At 41.0% G+C, this 19,251-nt stretch overlaps 4 protein-coding genes across 4 annotated transcripts; 2 read left to right on the top strand and 2 right to left on the bottom strand.

Annotated features, from left to right (window-relative positions):
- Nucleotides 1–433: 433 nt before the first annotated feature.
- Nucleotides 434–4,015, bottom strand: LOC135347601 (uncharacterized). Its single transcript, XM_064545633.1, has 3 exons — nucleotides 3,707–4,015; nucleotides 3,418–3,543; nucleotides 434–2,396 (listed from the first exon to the last, which is right to left on the bottom strand). The coding sequence occupies exons 1-3, from the start codon at nucleotides 3,865–3,867 to the stop codon at nucleotides 791–793; spliced, it is 1,893 nt and encodes a 630-aa protein (XP_064401703.1). The 5' UTR covers nucleotides 3,868–4,015; the 3' UTR covers nucleotides 434–790.
- A 463-nt stretch (nucleotides 4,016–4,478) lies between these two features.
- LOC135347634 (uncharacterized) lies at nucleotides 4,479–5,936 on the top strand. The gene has a single exon (XM_064545672.1). It carries the CDS (start codon nucleotides 4,943–4,945, stop codon nucleotides 5,933–5,935), a length of 993 nt encoding a protein of 330 aa, XP_064401742.1. The 5' UTR covers nucleotides 4,479–4,942; the 3' UTR covers nucleotide 5,936.
- Nucleotides 5,936–7,163, top strand: LOC135347652 (uncharacterized; the record flags this gene model as incomplete). Its single annotated transcript, XM_064545690.1, has 1 exon — nucleotides 5,936–7,163. A coding segment is annotated over one exon (624 nt), but the record flags the coding sequence as incomplete, so codon positions are not given.
- Nucleotides 7,164–10,275: 3,112 nt separating this feature from the next.
- On the bottom strand, nucleotides 10,276–19,237 carry LOC135347609 (WAS/WASL-interacting protein family member 1-like). Its single transcript, XM_064545643.1, has 12 exons — nucleotides 19,078–19,237; nucleotides 17,684–17,736; nucleotides 17,073–17,617; nucleotides 15,407–15,622; nucleotides 13,930–14,136; nucleotides 13,446–13,766; nucleotides 13,247–13,385; nucleotides 12,925–13,166; nucleotides 12,694–12,814; nucleotides 12,019–12,200; nucleotides 10,842–10,955; nucleotides 10,276–10,632 (listed from the first exon to the last, which is right to left on the bottom strand). Exons 4-12 carry the CDS (start codon nucleotides 15,600–15,602, stop codon nucleotides 10,529–10,531), a joined length of 1,626 nt encoding a protein of 541 aa, XP_064401713.1. The 5' UTR covers nucleotides 15,603–15,622; nucleotides 17,073–17,617; nucleotides 17,684–17,736; nucleotides 19,078–19,237; the 3' UTR covers nucleotides 10,276–10,528.
- Nucleotides 19,238–19,251: the final 14 nt, after the last annotated feature.

Genomic DNA, 19,251 nt, shown 5'->3' with positions numbered 1-19,251 from the left:
CTCCGCCCAACTAGACTGAAGCCTGGACTGAATGAATGGCTGGTTCCAGATCTATATATTATTAGATTACGTCACGATTAATTGCTAAGGTATGATGTAATCATAGTAGTAATAGTTATTGCCCAGCCCAGAGTGCCCAGCCAGAGTGCATGTTGCAATATATGGCATGTTGCACTCTGGCTGGGCAACATGCCATATATTGCACTGGATGACATAATGCCCTCGGGCATTATATTGCTCCAAAACAAGACAACATCTTAATTTGCAATGTTAGTTAATTATACTCTCTTTGCTCACCCTAATTATAGAAGTGTGCATGCAGTATATACTGCATAATTATATAAGTCAGTGTAACAGACTAGCCTCTCTAGCCTGTTAGTGAGGGAACTACACTAAGTACCCGTGGATCTATATAGACTTTATTCAATTGATATGACTTTTCAAGCAACAACAATACAGATAATTCTATAGTCCTACTTTTATACACAAAATGAAAGAAACTTCTGGAATTGTCTTTCCAAGTCCTTATACTAAATTCTAGAATCATCCTGCACAATCTTACTACAAAAACAATACAATCACAAACCACTAAATTACTGAACTTTACACTTAATAAACCATTATAATTTTATAGTAAATTCTAGAAGTATCCACCAGTTCTTAATAAATTAATAAGTCCGTGACAGTCAGTTTGCTGCTGGGAATGTTAGTCAGTATACATGCAGATGGCCTGGGGCAATACACTGAACACTATACGATAGCTGTATTGTATACAGTGGTTGAGGTATTATTATTCCAGTTTCTTAGCGATTATCGTTTTCTTTTCATGAATTTTCAGTTCTTCTTTTTCTATTTGAGTGATTTTCACCACACCAGATACGACCAGAGTTTCTGATTCATGTATAAATCTTTGGGCATTCGTGTAATCACCCGAGAGCCTAAATACCTCAGACTGGGCAATAAGAAATTTTAGTTGGTAAATATTGTTTCCTGTTTTGATTCGAGGGCAGTCATTAAAGTCTTTTAAACATTGCTTCGCCTCTTCCACTTGTTTTAACTCCAGGAGAAATAAGGCTCTTTCAATTGAAGCCATTGGCAGCATAAGAACTTTTCGCTTTGTATCTGTACACTGAAGGATACATTTGTGTGCACTTTCAAATAACTGAGCAACAGCCTCTGCGCTAACATTGCATTTCTTTAGTATGATAGCTTCCCTTATTAGAATACACGCTTTTTCACATGAAGGACGAGCAGTTTCCAATGCCTGTTTGCAAATCTGTATGTTATTCAGCGCTTCACTTTCATTGCCTTCACTGTCATATATACCAGCTAGTATACGGCGGATTCTTCCCTGTGCAAGTAGTTCATTGTTTTTGGTTCCATTCTGCACCTTACTCCATGCTTCATAGAGGAGCACTTTTGCGATTTGATCTTTACCACAATGAGATAGTGTAATTGCATGATAACACATGAAAAAAGCTTTCTCAGCAGGTGTCCTTAGCTCATCATGGATAATCTCAGTGATTAGCCTGAGTGTTTCACAATGATTGTTAGTGAGAAGGGATCTGCGAAATTGCTCACAGGTCTCATCAAAGTTATCACCTGTCAATTCGTTTTCATAGACCATAAAAAAATATCCCCTCTCGCGAACAATGGTATCATTTTGGTCTTTCTTTGTGGCAACACCCACTCTATGAACATTTTTGATAGTTAAAGTAACATAGTCGCATTGAAAGTCATTTACGACATTTCCCCATATATGCAGCTTTTTCAGGCTGAATCTAATATTGTACTCAGTGGGCGAATCATTGGGCAAGTTTACTTTCAATTCTAAGAACCCTAGCTTAGATGAAATCACTTCATATATGGGTTGTGTAGAATGTTTATTAAGCATTTCGATTTCAATTTTGCCAATATTTTTGTTACCATCCACAATTTTTCTCCAATCACGAAGTTGTAAAGCAATCCAGAGTAGATCTACTTCATTGTAATTTCTGCTTGGACATTTCATAGCTCGGCTATCTATCACTGATATCGTAATTGAAAATTTTCTGTCACACTCCATAGACACCTTTCCAATCAATTTCATTTGGATCAATGAGAAATATCGGGCTTCTAAGCATGAAAATGTTTGAGTTACATCATCCAACAGCCTTAAGCTTTTAATGAACATGTAAAAGTTTTGACGCTGATGGGAACATATCTGTAAGATTCGAATGACTGCAGTTAATAGTTCAATACTGTCAATCTGTTTTGCTATAACTTTATTTTGAATGTAAAAAGAAATTACTTGCTTTGAATAGAGATTAATTGTAAGTTCAGGTAGACCAACTAATTCAATTGCATCCTTCAATGTGTTCAAATCCATTCGAATGGCCTTGATCTCTGGAGAGTCTCTGCATGATCAAGTATACATTATATAGACTTATGCTCTAAAGCACTGCGGGTGGAGGCGCCAAAGCTTTATAGCAATGAAGCTACAAAAATGCAGTACTAGTATACTAGCAGACTATAAATTCTTACATTACATGCAGGGAACACAGCAGAAAAAGAGTAGGAAACGATTGACCTTGATTATTGCTAAAGGATGCCGAAAGTTCGAAGTCCGTAATTATTAATGGCAAGGCCACTCCAAGTGGACATTTAGATTCAGCTCAGATTATTTCTTCTGCGCATGCGCATGGCCATGTGCTTGTAATAATTAACTTGTTTATTGTCAAGTGTTGCTTGTTTTTTTAGCCACAGGAGCCTCTTTACGGAAAAGTAAGTGAAGCATTGCTAGAAGTAGTATATTTACACAATGAATATGTGTTGTGATTTGCAGATATTGATCAGCTGCTGCTTGGAGAGGCTATAATTATTACAGGAGCCGATTTGCATCTATTACAGACCCACTTTTCTACCCCAAAGTTGCTCTTTTAGAGAGAAAATGAAGAGACAATGTGTATATTTCTTATGTGTCAATGAGTCATTGCAATTGTCAGCATTGCATTCTTAAGTGGTGAAAAGTGACGAATTATGATGATGAATGACGTCGTAATATCCTATACCCTTACTCGAACGCACTGAAAGAAAAAGGAGCTGAAACTAAACGTCCACGTGCTAAATGAGTAACATTGTGGCTTAGCAGCTCTTTTTCTCACTCTTACAGCTACCAATAGCTAGCGTTCTAGTTGCAGAGCTATTACTACTAAGTAGAATAGCTAAGTTGTATAAACAGATTTTGGAGTCTCAAAAGTAAGCAAAACTAGCCATCTCGAGAACGAAGCAATTCCACAATCCAAGAAAACGTGACTAGAAGTCTATAAAAACTTTTATATTCACTTCTGAGCAGCTGTAGCACTCTACATACACACACACCATCGCTATGCACACGCATGCACAACCGAGGCATAATCGTTGTATGTAACCGTTTACCTTCCAACTTCAAGTGCTTCATTGGGTGCCTCAACATAGGAGTTGAGGGGAGGAATGTTTTTCCATTCCACCTTCATGATCTTGCAATTGCATGTACATGTACATCCTTTAGAGCGTACCCGTACCCTGCATAATGTGGGTTAGTTAGAATGGGGGGTTTCCCTGGTACTCCCCCTCCCCAATAATATTCATTTGTTTACATCTCAGTGTGTCTCTAGCTCTGCCATAAACACTGGATACACCTCTGAATTTAGAACTTGAGTTGTACATGTACTGTAAACAGACTCACCTGTTTGCATGACTTTGGATGCTGTAATAGACTCCACATTTACAGAGCATCCATAGTATTGCAAGAAGAGCTATAAGTGTTAGTCCAAACACCACCACCGCCGCCAGCACCACCAATATTTCAGTAGTATAGTTTGCAAGGTAGTAATTTATGTTCAACATCGTGCATCTTGTACAAATTCAAACTGTGCTATGCAATCTTCTATAATCAGTGCGGCCGTTAGCCACCACATAGACGTCTATATACGTACATGCATGCACAGTCGAGTTGACTGAGTCAGGTTAGTCAGGTTTTCTGTTAGCTGGGCGTGGCCAACTAGTTTTCTGTCGAAATTGGCAATGGTCGTCTTTACAGTGTAATCACATAATGGGAAAGAGGCTGGGTTTTCCACAATTGACTTGTAGGAATCAGCCGCCACCAAAGGAACGGCGGCTGATTCATGAGACTAGACTTGTAGTTGTCGTATTGATACAAAGTTGGTGGCTACGGCCCTGTTCATCAATCCAAGAGTTTATATGCAATGTAGTATCTATGATTGTACGTAGACTAAGTGTTTTATTGATTAAAAGAAAAATCGGCCTGGGAATATGATTGTTTTGCAGTTTTGTGGGTGGGGCTCTCCAAGATCATACTTCATTGACTTGAGCATTCGTAGTAGACAGAGAGAAGAAAAAAACGTTCAGCAGCGGCGTTTGCACCAAATATTCACAATTTTAACCCTTTTATGCCCCAAATTATTAGCAAGCTCTTGGGTTTTGGGACAAGATGCAATGTGAATTTTTCGACATTAGGGTTTTCTACCCAACGCACAGAGCAACCGCTCAGCCCAACTATCCACAGCTGACACTAACCATGAGTCGGAGAAACGACGCGTATATGGCCAATTCATTCTCCCCCTTGGTATTCTCCTCAACTGGAGTAATGGGTGAAGAAGCCAGAATTGTGTTCAAGAGGATAGCATCACTCGCATTCTTGAAGAAAGACACCCCATATTCCAGTGCAAGTGCAAGGAACCTAGAGAGTAGAATACCACAAATTTGTGAGTAGTGTATCTTGAGATTGGAACATTTCTATGCTGATACCATTGGGCTTCTAAATCATGTAGAAACTTCCTAAGCTATAAGTGACAGTGAGAGAACTGATTTTAAAGTAGGTTTCTCTGGGCGCGAACACTAAGCTATAAGTGACAGTGACAAGTGATTTTCGACTAGTCTACACCTCTGAGTCTACACTGCGATGGCTACAAACACTCCTTGTATCATATGCGAGAAGGTCATCAAAGACAGAGATGTGAAAACCAAAGCCAAAGGTCAGGATTCAGTTCTATGTGAGGGCATCTGCCAGGGCTGGATGCACAGGACGTGTGCTGGGATTCCTAAGCCTGTTTTTCAAGCTGTTTCTTCTTCAAGTTCTCCTTTCTTGTGTCTGTACTGTAGAAACTCAAAGCATGAGGAAGATATCTCTGTCCTAGAGAACACAATTAAGGACCTGAAGGGCGAAATTATCAATTTGAAGTTAAAGATATCTCAAGAAAGCCAGCCAGCTGCCATTCTGCCACCTGACATACCCAGTTTTGCTGATGCTCTCCAAACCAATCTACCAACTACTATGGGTGGGTCAACGCCTATTAGGCCCTCAATTTCTGAGGATCGCAAATATAACATTGTAGTTTATGGTATCAAAGAATGTGCTAAAGGCTCCACGAGACACACCCGTTTATCCAAGGACACTGATGCTGTATCCTCGTTGATATCGAAAGTCGATGCTACTATCCCTGATTATTCTATACGTGACTGTATAAGACTAGGAAAATACGTTGAAGAAAGGTGTCGACCAATTTTGGTCAAGCTGACTCGTGCGTGCCAGGCTTCATCCATTCTAGCTGGCAGGAAAAACCTAAGTAAATCCACTGGAGTCTGGATCAAACATGATATGACCCCATCTGAAAGATCCATCGACGCTATCCTACTCAAGAAGAGATGGGAACTCATTCAGTCAGGAACTGATAGAGGCAACATAAAGATTAAAGGTAACAAAATTTTTGTTGGGAATAAGAACTATGGCTCTGTTATTAACTCTGCATTCACACTTAATGTCTCCCCATCGTCTGGCATAGAGCAACCAACCTCCGCAGCAGGGGAAGCCCCCCCTAGCGATCCCCTTGACTTCAACTCTGTGGATGAAGATTCCAGCGCAGGAACACCCCCTAGGGGTAACCAATCTAATTGACTATCCTCTTACAAAGTAAACCTCATTAATGTGCGCAGTCTTGTAAACAAGCTACAAAACTTTCAAACTTATATTTATACCTCTACCCCCGACATTATTGGAGTTACTGAAACATGGCTAAACGATTCGATCTTGAATAATGAAATATTGCCCTATGATTACTCAATCTTCCGTAAAGACAGGAACTCAAGAGGTGGAGGAGCTCTACTGGCTATTCATATCTCAATTCCAACCAAAATTATTCCTTCCCCTCCAAACCTAGAAATCATTGTGGTTGAGTTAATTCATGTCAAATGTATTGTGTGTTGTGTTTACTCTCCCCCTACTGTTAGTCTCACAACTTTTACTGACACACTTTCATTTCTCAGTAATCTAGCTAGTGATCATAATGTTTTAATCATTGGTGACTTCAACCTCCCTGATCTAAATTGGTCCACACTATCAGGCAGTTCTGTTATGTCAAACCTATTCTGTGATTTTGTTTTTGATTACAACCTATCACAATTAGTCTCTGTACCCACTCACATCAAAGGTAACTGTCTTGATTTAGTTTTGTCTAATTTACCAGAAACTGTGGATTCGGTTAACTCTTCACCTAATCCTCTACTCCTCACTGACCATTAATTTCTTAGTTTCATTTTTGTTATCAGTGGATGTGGGGCCACCATCTGTTGTTGTCAAGCCCCACTATGTTTTAGACTACGCCAAACTTGACTATGAAGGCATGGCAGACCATCTGCTCAACATTGACTACTCATCTTGCTTGTATTGCACTGACGTTGAAGTAATATGGTGTAACCTAAGATCAATCATCAATGATGCTATTAATCGATTTGCCCCCAGGGTCAAAATAAGGGCCAAAAAGAACCACCCCAAGTGGTACAACTCAGCAGTAAGGCATCACATAAACTGTGTTCGTTCTATTAGAAAGAAGGCTATGCTTAATCCTTCAGCTACAAACATTTCTAAACTAGAGAAAGCTGAGCTGAACCTGTGCAGCAGTATGACAGCCGCAAAGTCTTCCTATGAAGTAAAGCTTGTTGATGAGTTCGCTTTTAATAACAGCAACAAAATCCACAAATACATCAAGAGCATCTTGAAAACCAATAATCTTCCTGTATCAATGTGCCTCAATACTCATACTGTCACATCGGACGGGGACAAAGCATCCCTTTTCAATAAATTTTTCGAATCAGTCTACTCTAAGTCTGACTCGGGCCATCATCCTAACTCAACCTCACTTCAGACACCCACAACCGTTCTTGATCATCTTGTTATTTCGGACAGAAGTATACACCGCCCTTGCCAGTTTGGATCCGTCAAAAACATCAGGAATTGATAATATTGGACCTAGGATACTCAAATCTTGTTCACTAGCCCTCTACCCTGTAGTTCATCATTTGTTCAGTCTGAGTTTGCAAAATTGTATAATCCCTTCGGAATGGAAAGTACACTGTATCATCCCTATATTCAAGTCCGGTGACAAAAACATGGTCTCAAATTATAGACCTATTTCCCTACTTTGTGTAATTTCTAAGGTACTGGAAAGGATCATATATGATAAAGTGTTTGTGTTCATTGGCAAGTCTATAACATCAGCTCAATTCGGCTTTCTGCGTAATCACTCATGTCTGCAACAACTCCTGACCTTTCTCTGGGGTGTCATTGATACGATGGAAAAGAAGTGTCAACTGGACACTATTTACCTTGATTTTCAAAAAGCTTTTGACAGGGTTCCCCACCAAGATCTTCTTGGGAAATTAAAGGCTCTAGGTATTTCTGGCAAGCTCTGGTGTTGGTTTCATGAGTACCTTAACTCTAGAAGTCAATTGGTCTCTATTAATGGTATCCACTCAACTCTACTCCCAGTATCCTCCGGGGTTCCTCAAGGGAGTATACTGGGGCCTTTGTTGTTCCTGGTATACATTAACGACCTACCTCTCAGCGTCAGCTACTCCAACATCCACTTGTTTGCTGACGACACAAAATGCTCTCATATGATTAAATCTCAATCAGATGCCATTCAGCTACAGTTTGACCTTGATCGCCTGTCCCATTGGAGTTCGCTTTGGAGGCTACTCTTTAATGATGAAAAATGTGTACTGATGCAGTTCTGTAGAAACCCCCATGCACTTGTCGTTGACTCATCATACAGAATAGCAGGGAAACTAATTACACCCAGGGAGAATCACAGGGACCTGGGGCTGATCCTGCAGCAAAATCTAGGCTGGTCAAACCACTATGACCTTATCTCTGGGAAGGCATATGGTCAACTCAGTTTAATTCGTAGAACATTTTCATTCTCAACCTCAACATCCACCAAACTGAAACTGTATCTGTCATTGGTTCGCTCTCAACTATCCTACTGTTCTCAGCTATGGAGGCCTGCTTTTATCAAAGATATTAATGCTCTGGAGCGTATACAAAGGAGGGCCACCAAATTTATTTTAAGAAATCCTAATATGACCTACAAAGAAAGACTCACCCAGTTAAAGCTTCTTCCACTCATGTATCACTTTGAACTGGCTAACATAATGTTTTTTATAAAGTCTTATAACATGTACTGTGTAATATACGTTGTGCAGACATGTATGACACACACACACACACACACACACACACACACACACACACACACACACACACACACCCATCAACCAGTCCTGTCGATTCAATATAAAAAACTTTATTTCGTGCCAGTCTAACCTTAATACTCGTTCATCTGTCAAACTTACTCTTCGTCACTCTCGTTCATACTCAAACCAGTCACGCCACTTTTATTTTAATCGCCTTCCGAGGCTCTGGAACTCCCTCCCTGCCATTAATATATCTTTGTCATATGAGTGTATCAAATCAAAAGTCAAAGAGTTTTTGTGGGCTCACTTTCTCACCAACTTTAATACTGACTCTGTTCATTTCACTTCCACTGTCCTTGTAGCAAATGCACAGCTATTCCTTTCCACAAGGGTTTTTAGCTATAATCATGTGCTCCCTTTAGTCTAGAGGCATTCTGACTTGTCTTCAGTTTGACCTTCAGTTCATACATTATCATTTTTTGTCCTACCCCATATCACTCACTGTTGTCAAAATACATGTATGCTGTGAAACCATAATTATTATTATTATTATTATTATTATTGTGTAGGTGAATGAATAAGCTACAAACATATTCAAAAATATTTCTCAATGGAGTATGAAACAGCGTGTGTACTTATGTAAACGATTTTAATCCATGCATATGTTAGCTCAACTATCCACTGATGTTATGCCAGAGTTCCAGACCTTAGACGACAACGGTTGGTGTTTTTCCTCCCTAAGCTTTTGCTCACTATAACTGTGGTAATCTGGTAATGTGGATTAGGAAATCACCAGAACCTTGGACTTGTAAACAGGATATTAATACATGTAGAACCTTCTAGATGTTAGTAGTAAATACTTAGCCTTGTACTAGTTTAATCTAGTAACTTGGAACATTCTTACTGTTCTGTTTTTGTATAAATATTTGTGCACGTTTTATATCTATCAGAGTTCTAATTATTTAAGTTATTGATTACAAGACATTACAATAACAATTTGTTGCTGCTGTAAAAGCAACCACATACCTACCACCTTAGGTTGCCATGGAAACATTTTGGATATGTTGAAGCTCAAGCATTCACCTACACTTGGTATCATTATTAATGTCAAGATATTCAGATTTTATGTACCAAAGTACAAATGTGTGGTATTCTACTCTCTAGGCTGCTTGCACTGTATATAGCTCTCTTTTCACTCTTACAGCTACCATAGCTAGCGTTCTAGTGGACAAGTTTGGCTATGCACTTTTCTGACAAGTAGGCAACTTGAAAACCATGCTAACAAGTATTCTTTTGCAAATCCACGAATTAAAGAACTGTTACTAATCGTTGAGCAGCTGTAGCAGTCTACACAGATCGACTAGCCTCGGTTCCAGGCCCCAGGCCGATTAAATACGTATTTTAATCGGCCTGGATTTGAGGCTAACACAGTATATACAAACATATGCAGTATACCACCTTACTTGCGCATGCGCACTGAGGTATAACAGCTTTCCACAAACTTCAGATTTCGATATCGCAAGGGCTATATTTCGAGTGTATAAACTAAATTTGCGGGCAGACAGAAAACTCGAAACTGAGATAAACTCCTACGCACAGACTATACTTCACATGCAAAGCTATTGGTAGGTGTGGTTTCTTGGCATTGAAACGCAAACATTAGAACCCACGAAATTCTGCTGAGGGCTCTGGAGCCAAATAGTGAAAATTTGCATCTGCAAAAATTTCCTGCTATACGGTAGCCCCACCACATGCTTGACATAATTCATTATCAAGTTTTATTGACCAGACAATCATCACTAACTTCCTATAAAGTGCACACACAGAATGCCATACACAAACCAGAGCTCTAATGAGTGCACATAAATATACAGTCCAGTGCAGAAACTAAACACATGTACATACATGTATGCTAATACAGCATAAATTATGAATTGACAAATCAAACTCACTGTTGGTACAAACAAAAGGAAATACATGGCTACAGATAATCGATTGTGATTAACTAGTCCATCTACTAACGAGGGGGTAAGGCTGGAGGTCGCGGAGCATCTCGGCTTGGTGGCGGAGGGGGTGGTCTGCTACCTCCTGGGGCTGGAGCCGCTCTCCGGGCTGGACCCCCTTCAGAGATCAAAGACAAGCAGTAAATGGAGTACATACATTAGCAATAATATTTCAATAGTCACCCCTGCAGGTACTGCATGAAACATTATAAGAGGGTTTAAAGGTATTCTGCTACTAGCTAGGGTAAGGGGACAGATCAGTATACTGCACTGGACACAACCACACTCTTTACACAGCCACCAATTGTGTTAGTCACACACACTTACCTCCAGTTTTCTGCTTGGTCTGTGCCTGCGTGCTGGGGTACGTCTTGGGTCCAGGTTTCCAGATCTCAGGAGGGGGGATAGAGTTATTGAACTGAAACCGGCTCGCAAAATCATCTGCAAAGACAAACAGACAACATAATCTGTCATGTGTACATGCACAGAGTGTGTTTTGACATTGTACTTGTACAGTTCTGTAGATCTACAATATTCCCACAAACACATACATGTATAGCAACATACAGTAGAACCAGTTACTGAAGAACCGTATAACGGCACTAGCTTACACATGTAGCTTGAAGTAGCCTAGCCTAGCCTCGATCCTAGGCCGCACTTCTTCTGAGAGTGGGCCTGGTAACGACTGCTTGCGCATGCGCTAATCTCACCCTGGTATCTGGGGGCTTTGGATAACATCGTATATGATCAGTAAAACAATGACGTCACAACGAATTGAAGGAAGTAGATGAAAGTTCAATTGAAGGTTTATAGCCCATCTGATAGCATTTTGATAGCTACCCGTAGCCTGCTATGCTAACAAAAGACTCACAGCCTGCAACAGTGTGGATGACAATCGTCTGAACAGAGTGAAGCTGACACTAGCCTACATATATGGATAGGCCACGCCCATATAATGCTAACTTTGGTGAAAGCCTACTATACTACTGCTACCAAGGACACAAGCTTGGAATTTGCACACTGACCAATCCAAGCGTGGGTGATGTAATCTATCAACCCATCCAAGTGTGGGTGATGTAATCTACTTTCTTGATAGATTACATCACCCACACTGGATTGGTCAGTGTGCAAATTCCAAGCTTGTGACAGATACAGGAAGTCACGTTACTCTCCGCATACATCTGATGTACAGTATGCCTACGTTCGATACTCTCTCCTCTATCATAAACTCTTGCTGCTACTGACTCTATCAGAAAGAAAAAACAAACCTACAGCTCTGTCTCTAGCTAGCTAGCTATATAACTCTGTGTATGACTTTTAATACTTCCTCAGGACATTTCCTCGAATAAATTCAGAAATTTTATGGGGAAAAATATCCAATAATTTTGCGCATGCGCAAGCAGTCAGTAGCATACCTTCTCTTCAGGGGGGGGGGGGGGGGGCCGTGACGGAGGCTAGAAGAAGCCAGGCCGACTCAACAAACATCACCTTCTCACTCACTAACCGTCTAAGTTTCTTGCCGGTGGTGCTGGCGGTGCACTGATCCGTGGTGGGGCACTGCCGCCACTGATACTCCCTCTATTGGGCGGGGGAGGTGGGCGTGTCCTCGGCATAGTAGGGTTTGCATTTGCTCTTGATCCTGCTGGAGGGGGAGGGGGCATCCTCACACTCGGCCGATCATCATTCCTATGAGGGGGTGAAACGTACACATGAAATAATACACATGTAACATACATGCACATATCTAACTATAATCATAATAGCAATAACAATCCATGGCCAACCGTGTACATAGATTAGCTAAAATTCATAACAGAAGGTTGAAAAGACACAACTGATTATTTTGGGAGAGTGTTGCAATAACCAGTACAATGTACAATCAATAAATGAATCATTAAAGAATTTGTTGTGGCTCTGTTTACACAACACTCCATTACTAGTATTACCAAACTAGGCAGAATGACCAGGGAAGTAGGAGTGGAGCTAGCTAGCTAGTTAAGACTTGCCAATAGGGGAAGCTCTATCTCAGCCTCTATTGTGGGGAGTGTATGGACACTACTGTAGTGATAGGGAGCAACACATTAAAATAATGCTAATACAACACTGACGATAATAAAATAGATTCACCAGTACCATTCAGTGTGCAAGCTAAAGACATACAGTGAAGGCTTATGCTCACTGTATATTTGATCTTCTCTTATTGACTGTGTCAACAGGTGAGGTTTGTCTAGGTGGGGGTGGTGGAAGGTTGCGTGTGGGCGGAGAAGGTGCTCCAAACCGTGATGGAGGGAGCGGGGGGGCTGGAGTGAAGAAAAACGTACAAAAATGTACATGAAACCAAGTACTTCACGAACATCATGTATACTAGTCTGTCTCTACATGTAGCCATGGTAACACATGTGACAGTCACCTGATCTTCCACCGTGATCATCATTCACCATGCTGTTTCTACTGGGTGGTTGAGGTGGCAAAGGTCGACTAGAGGATCCCAAGTCACTGATTTCCCGTGCAGGGGGTGGAGGAGGTCCAGGACGAGTGGACTCCTCGTGTCGTGATGGGGGGCGGGGTGCATTTTGACCACTGGGGGGTGGGGGCAAGGGTCGACTAGAAGTGGGTGTGGTTCTACCAGGAGGAGCTGGAGGAGTTGCTCGTCTGTGTGTGGGAGATAAAATAGCACTGTAATTATTATTATCAGAAAATGGGGGGAAAATATTCGAGGGTTCTCAACTTACCGCACACTTGATTGCGAGGGTGTGGGTGGTAGCGATCGTGAGGGGGGTGGGGGAGGGGCTCCCCGTGGCATCGTTGCAGTTGGAGGTGGTGGACGGGAATTTCCTCCGGGAGATGGTAAAGGACGACTAGACGATCCTCCTACAAAGAAAAAGAAAGGTTAAACAACAATGCACAGTACAAGCACAAGTACGCTTGTACCTGGAGTTGGTAGCGGTCTCGATGTGTGGTTACTCATTGATGTGTGTCCTCCAGGAGGTGGAAAGGAACGATTAGACATGTTTCCCCCTGGTGGGGGTAGAGGTCGCAAAGGTGTCACTGACGGCCGAGACTGACCTCCAGGTGGGGGCAAAGGTCGCGATGAAACTGGGGATGGTGACTTTGTGGGGGGTGTAGGGCGTGCGAGGGCAGGTGTGGAGCGTGTGGGGGGTGGGGGTGCTCCCGATGCAGGAGAGCGAGGTCCTAATGAGCTAGTGAGGTTGTTCCGAGGGCCATTGGACATCTGAGGGGGTGGTCTGAAACCTGCATAAAAAATAAGTACAATGTAGTAGTAATGAGATCAATTAGTACATGTGCATGTACACAGAATGTACATACCTTCTAGAGAGTATAATTAAACACTTTACCTACATTAAATGCACTAAACACATTTCTCCGCGTCCTCACATCTCTCACACACCCTCACCCGTGCTTGGCAGTGACGATGTTGGCTCAGTTGATGACAAACTTCCAGTACTTCTACCTCCACCAACCTTCTTCAGTTTTGGTATACCACCGGCAAAGAGACCACCCATCCCCCCTCCCCCTCCCCCTCCCCCTCCACTACTGCCGCTACTGCCACCGCCACCTCCAGGTGGTCTCAATGGACCACCACCTCCAGGGGCAGCTTTTTCTGTAGAGGAGAAAAGATCAAAAGAATAAGCACAGAGAAACGGTTGAAATTGACACTCTACACTCAAATTACTGGCTCTCAAAGCAAATGTTTGCTAGCTTCACACACCCATAATTATAATATAGTGCGCTGTATTATGCTTCGGTGCGCATGCGCAAGTGAGGTATACAGTAGTGTGTTTGTGTGTGTGTGTGTGTGTAGACTGTTTCAGCTGCTCAAGGATCAATGAAGTGCAAGTAAGAGTTTCTATAGACTTCTAATCTGTTTTCTTGGCTTGGTATCTGTAGATTTGCAAAATAAAGCTTCGTTCTCGAGTTATGCCTAGTTTTGCTTACTTGGAATGCCATTGCAGCCTTTTCAGAAGAGTCCGTAGCAAAACTTGTTCACCGAGTGTTGCTACTCTACTTAGTAGTTAGCTCTGCACTAGAACGCTAGCTATTGGTAGCTGCAAGAGAGCTGCAAAGCTCTGCTGACTTGCAGCCATTAATTTTAGGCTTGAACTTTTGGCATCGATCGTTTTTAACAACAATCATGGTCGATTATTACCCACTCTTCGAGTTTCCCTGTGATTCTGGATTCTGGATGCAGCAAAATTAAAAATGTTCATCATGATAATTATAATCAATGTGTGTATAAAAGCTAGCTATTAGTATCTTTATGTTATGTAGCTTTGGCACCTCCACCGAGGCATCAGCACCCGTGGTGCTTTTATTCATTTACCCATAATTATATAGTGCTGTATTTCGAGGAGCTCAAATTTTTCAGTCTTCGCGGATTGACCTTGAACCTCGAAAGTGTTTAGTGCCTCTAAAATTGGTTCCGGTATTGAACCTTTCTACTGTAGGGGTGTGGTCATTTGAACCCCTATCCTCGAAACTAAAATTTTCAAAATGTTTAGTTGAGCAATCCGCAAATATTTGCTCCTCGAAAATAAAGCGCTATACGGTATTACAATCATCAATACAGTAGTTGCACTAATCAGCGACTTCCATATAAGGCAATGGTTCGAGCAACAATGTAACCCTGCTATGAGCACCTGTATAGCGTTGTTTCGACATATGGATTTATTGACTCATAGCTTACTGACAGCTGCATAAGAGTCCATAAACAAACTATGACAGACATGTATAGTAGAACAGCTCAAAACCAAGCTTATGGTACATGCACATGTATTATTATACCAGCTTACAAGTATGCACTGTTCGGTACTTACGCATACATATGTGATGTGTGCATACATGGAGTGCAAATTAAGGAGCTACTAACTCACTTGTATCAACGAGGGGACCGCTCCTGTCATTAGTAACCGCTTTCTTGAGTTTCATCCCCTTGTGAATGTCCCCTAATAGAGCACCACGTTTGTTTTGATCCTTCTTGTTCAGTTTAGGTTTCTCTGTGTTGGCCTTCGAAAAGGCGGGTGGTGGTGGAGGGGCCGCAGGAGGAGGTGGGGGTGGAGGGGGCGGCATCTTGCCTTTCTGACAGGATTCTGTGGAGGAAAAAGGAATAATCTATGTGAATATACCAGTACAGTAGCGTGCGAAGATGTTCAACAGTTCGATATGCTACTAACATATCTCTGACAATAAGTATCTCTGACTATAATTCACAATGGATTTTCTGCACCTAAAATGGGGTCATCTACAATGTAGCTATTTGAGAGCATACACACACACACTGAGTTGGCAATACAAAGGAAACGACACATTGCGTCTTTAGTCAGCCATAAAGGAAGAGCTGTCTCACACACAAAAGAGGCAATCTGTTCCAGGTTCATTCATGCTCTCACACATGTTTAGGCAAACTGAGTCAATATAGTATAGACACATAAACGATGAAAATGAAACAAACTCCACCACATGTACAGTACAAAACTCAAGGAAGCACTACTACATGTATTAAATACAATAGGGTATGATTATATTTACACAAATAGAGATCTGCTTAGGGTTTCTTAATGGTGGGTCAATATTTTTAACAAATTGCTACACTTCATACGACTATTAGTTAAACTGGTGGTTAAATTGACTTGAGTGGTGGCTGGGCCGACCACTGTTGACCAGTGTGGGCAGAACAAGATACACGAAGGTTAATTGACCATAGTTAGTCGAACGCAGTCCATAATGTGGTGCATTGCAATAAAGGAGTCATGACAACACTGTACAGTGTAGGTAGTGATGACATCACTAAAGATTTACTTCCAATTTTGAGCAAATAAGTACAATGTCACAGACACAAAAAACAAACATCCACACGTCCCATAATTGATGTGAGCCTAATTAGTACCTGTCTAAGCACGGAAATATAAGCTTACTGATTTCATACCAATCACACATAATATATTGTTACACAATGTTAACTAAATTAGGCCTTGAAAACACATCAAGGCAAATAAGGATTTGTGTATATGGTAACACACAAACTATATAATGTATAGCAAATGTTACCACATCAAACGAAGTCGTTAAGAGATAGGGTAATTATTTCTCTTAGTAACAGGAGACTACTAAAGCTAGCAACACATGCTCTGTAGTTGTGTCAAGGTGTAGAGTACACAAATCGTTGTTTCAACTTCCGTCAGTTGACATACTGTAAGCTAACACACACTGACTGCGATACCTACATATGCATACAATCAGAATACAGGGCACATACAACTCATTATACTTACTCGAACCAAGCTAAAAGCTGTACTAATTAATGTACGTACGTACAGTGAAACATGTCAATACGTTTTCTTACAGCATAGAATTAGAAGCCATTATCGACTACAATCGAATTCATTAGCTCAATCAAACCTCATGTGCTTTCATTTCTGACACAGCCTATAATACACATCTGCACATCTAGATATAAACTAGGATCAATCAGATTCCACTTGCAGCTACTTGCTATAGCCATATGGATGCATACAGGCTTAATACAAGCCTATGACTAACCTTAATGCTTTAGTGGGCTTTGGTGACAACAAAACACAGCTCAGTATCTCCTATGTGTGTACTTGATAGCGTCAATACAGTATATCGTCGGTATAGCTTCTAGATCTACAAACGGTATAGCATTAGTCGAGTCCTGAGTCGCAGAGGTTATGTGTCACGTGATGACCCAGCCCTTATTGTGACATCACAATACACTCATCCGGTACACACTCTGGTAAGGACCGTGACGACATTGTGTGTACAAATCACTACAAGTAAACATGTGACCGCAATGACGTAAGGTGATACTTTGGCTGACTCGCATCCGGTTACATACTCTGTGGTAAGGACTATCAGATCTACCAGCTTGTTGAAAGCCAAACCCTATGCCTAATCCAATGGACTAATGACAAACTAACAAAACATACATGTCCTATAACTACTAGCTAGATGGTCCGAGCATAATGAGTTATGATTTTTCTTTCTTTGGCATGGTGTTGGTTGCCATCATTCCTATAAACAGTCCAGAGAGGGCGATCCCCAGCACACTGCCCACCATCACACCCCTGTAGAAGAAAACAACACACCAATATCAATGCTTTGTTCATCATGCCATGCTGTTACACACTTACCGATATACTCGGTTATCTAATTTGGTTTTCAAGAAAACTGGGACTTCATTCACCTGTGTAGAGCATACAAACTTATAAGTGTACACTTTAGAAGACAGAGGTCATTTCCTTTGGAGGTTGAAACATTATGTTGAAGTCTTGGTGGCGCATATTTCTTGCTGGCCAATATTTAGAGGGTCGCATCTAATTGGAGGTAGTTCTACACTTAGTCTATTAGCCTTGATTTCAGGCCGCTTAAAAACACCAATTTTTTAGTGGCCTGGAATCGAGGCTAGGTATGGTTACATTTACAACCATATATAAGTTTAGTGATATTATAATTATTGGAGTGTGCAACATTACAACTAGTCTCTGATACTACGTATGGTGTTATGGTGGCTATAGCCAGTTTTTTGTGTCGCAGTGAATTTATATCCTGCTATGTACTGCATTAACCGCAATGCTGAACAAAAACGCAGTCTTTCTCCACCAAAGAAGTTAAGATCTAAAGTGCAAGGATCTATCAAGAATGTACAAGACATAAAGACCATCAGACACAAGACATAAAGACCATCAAGACACAAGACAATGGATGATACACACACAACAATAGATCTAGATCTGTAGAATTGCACATAATTTATCTGATAAGAAAATGTTCGTCTATGATTTCTGTTTCCATATCACACGTTACAGAGGTTTTCAGGTAGGTTGAGGGAATGCTTCAAAGTGTCGAGTTACTCATGCGTAATAAATTACTGCTGTACTGCGCTGTATGTACATCCAACAGTAAATTAATTATAACTTATGCATGAGTAACTTTACACTCCGAAGCATTCCCTCAACCTACCTAAAAACCTCTGTATCATGTTCAGGAGAAAGGGGGTCTAACTCTTGGCTCTTTCTGCCTGAAACCATAGTTTTACGGTTCTCTATTCCTCTTGAGTGCAGCTATCCATCAGCTAGATATTCAACAAAGCATACAATACACAATGATAGTTTTGATCCTTTAGAGTGTCTGATTGTACAACCAACAGACCAGTGCAGTGTAGCAGCTAGCTTGTCAACTTTTAGTAATGGCGGACGATATAAACGACACCCCTTTTTAATGCTTGTGGTAGTAATTCCATCGTTCCAGAAGTCGACACAAAAACCTGGCTATAGTCACCATCTTGTAGCAGTTTAATCAGTTCAAACTATGGCCTAAGACTAATTACAAAGTAAGACTAATTATAAAATTAACCATGTTTACCTACATACATTTAGGACACGACAGTAAAAAAATTGTCAACGCAGCTTCCTAGATCCTGACACTACTTTTAGAAAATTACCAGGGTGTCACAGGGTGTCACATTATTGTTTGAAAGGTCGCCTGTATCGAGGCTTACGGTATATAAATAAAAACCAGGTCTTACTGGAAATTTCCTTTGAAAGATCTTCACTTTGTTCTTTGCCAGTACACTCTGAATGTACTCTGTTCTTAAGTTCTGCGCCATAATTTTATTGTAATACTGAAAGTTTTAGAACTCTGTACCGGTCTCTAAGGTAAGGAGGATCAAAGGTTAAAACATAAAACAAGGTAAGGTCAT

The sequence above is a fragment of the Halichondria panicea genome, chromosome 14 (assembly GCF_963675165.1).
Source record: "Halichondria panicea chromosome 14, odHalPani1.1, whole genome shotgun sequence".
NCBI classification, from domain to species: Eukaryota; Metazoa; Porifera; class Demospongiae; order Suberitida; family Halichondriidae; genus Halichondria; species Halichondria panicea.
This window is presented reverse-complemented; position numbering and strand designations above follow the sequence as displayed.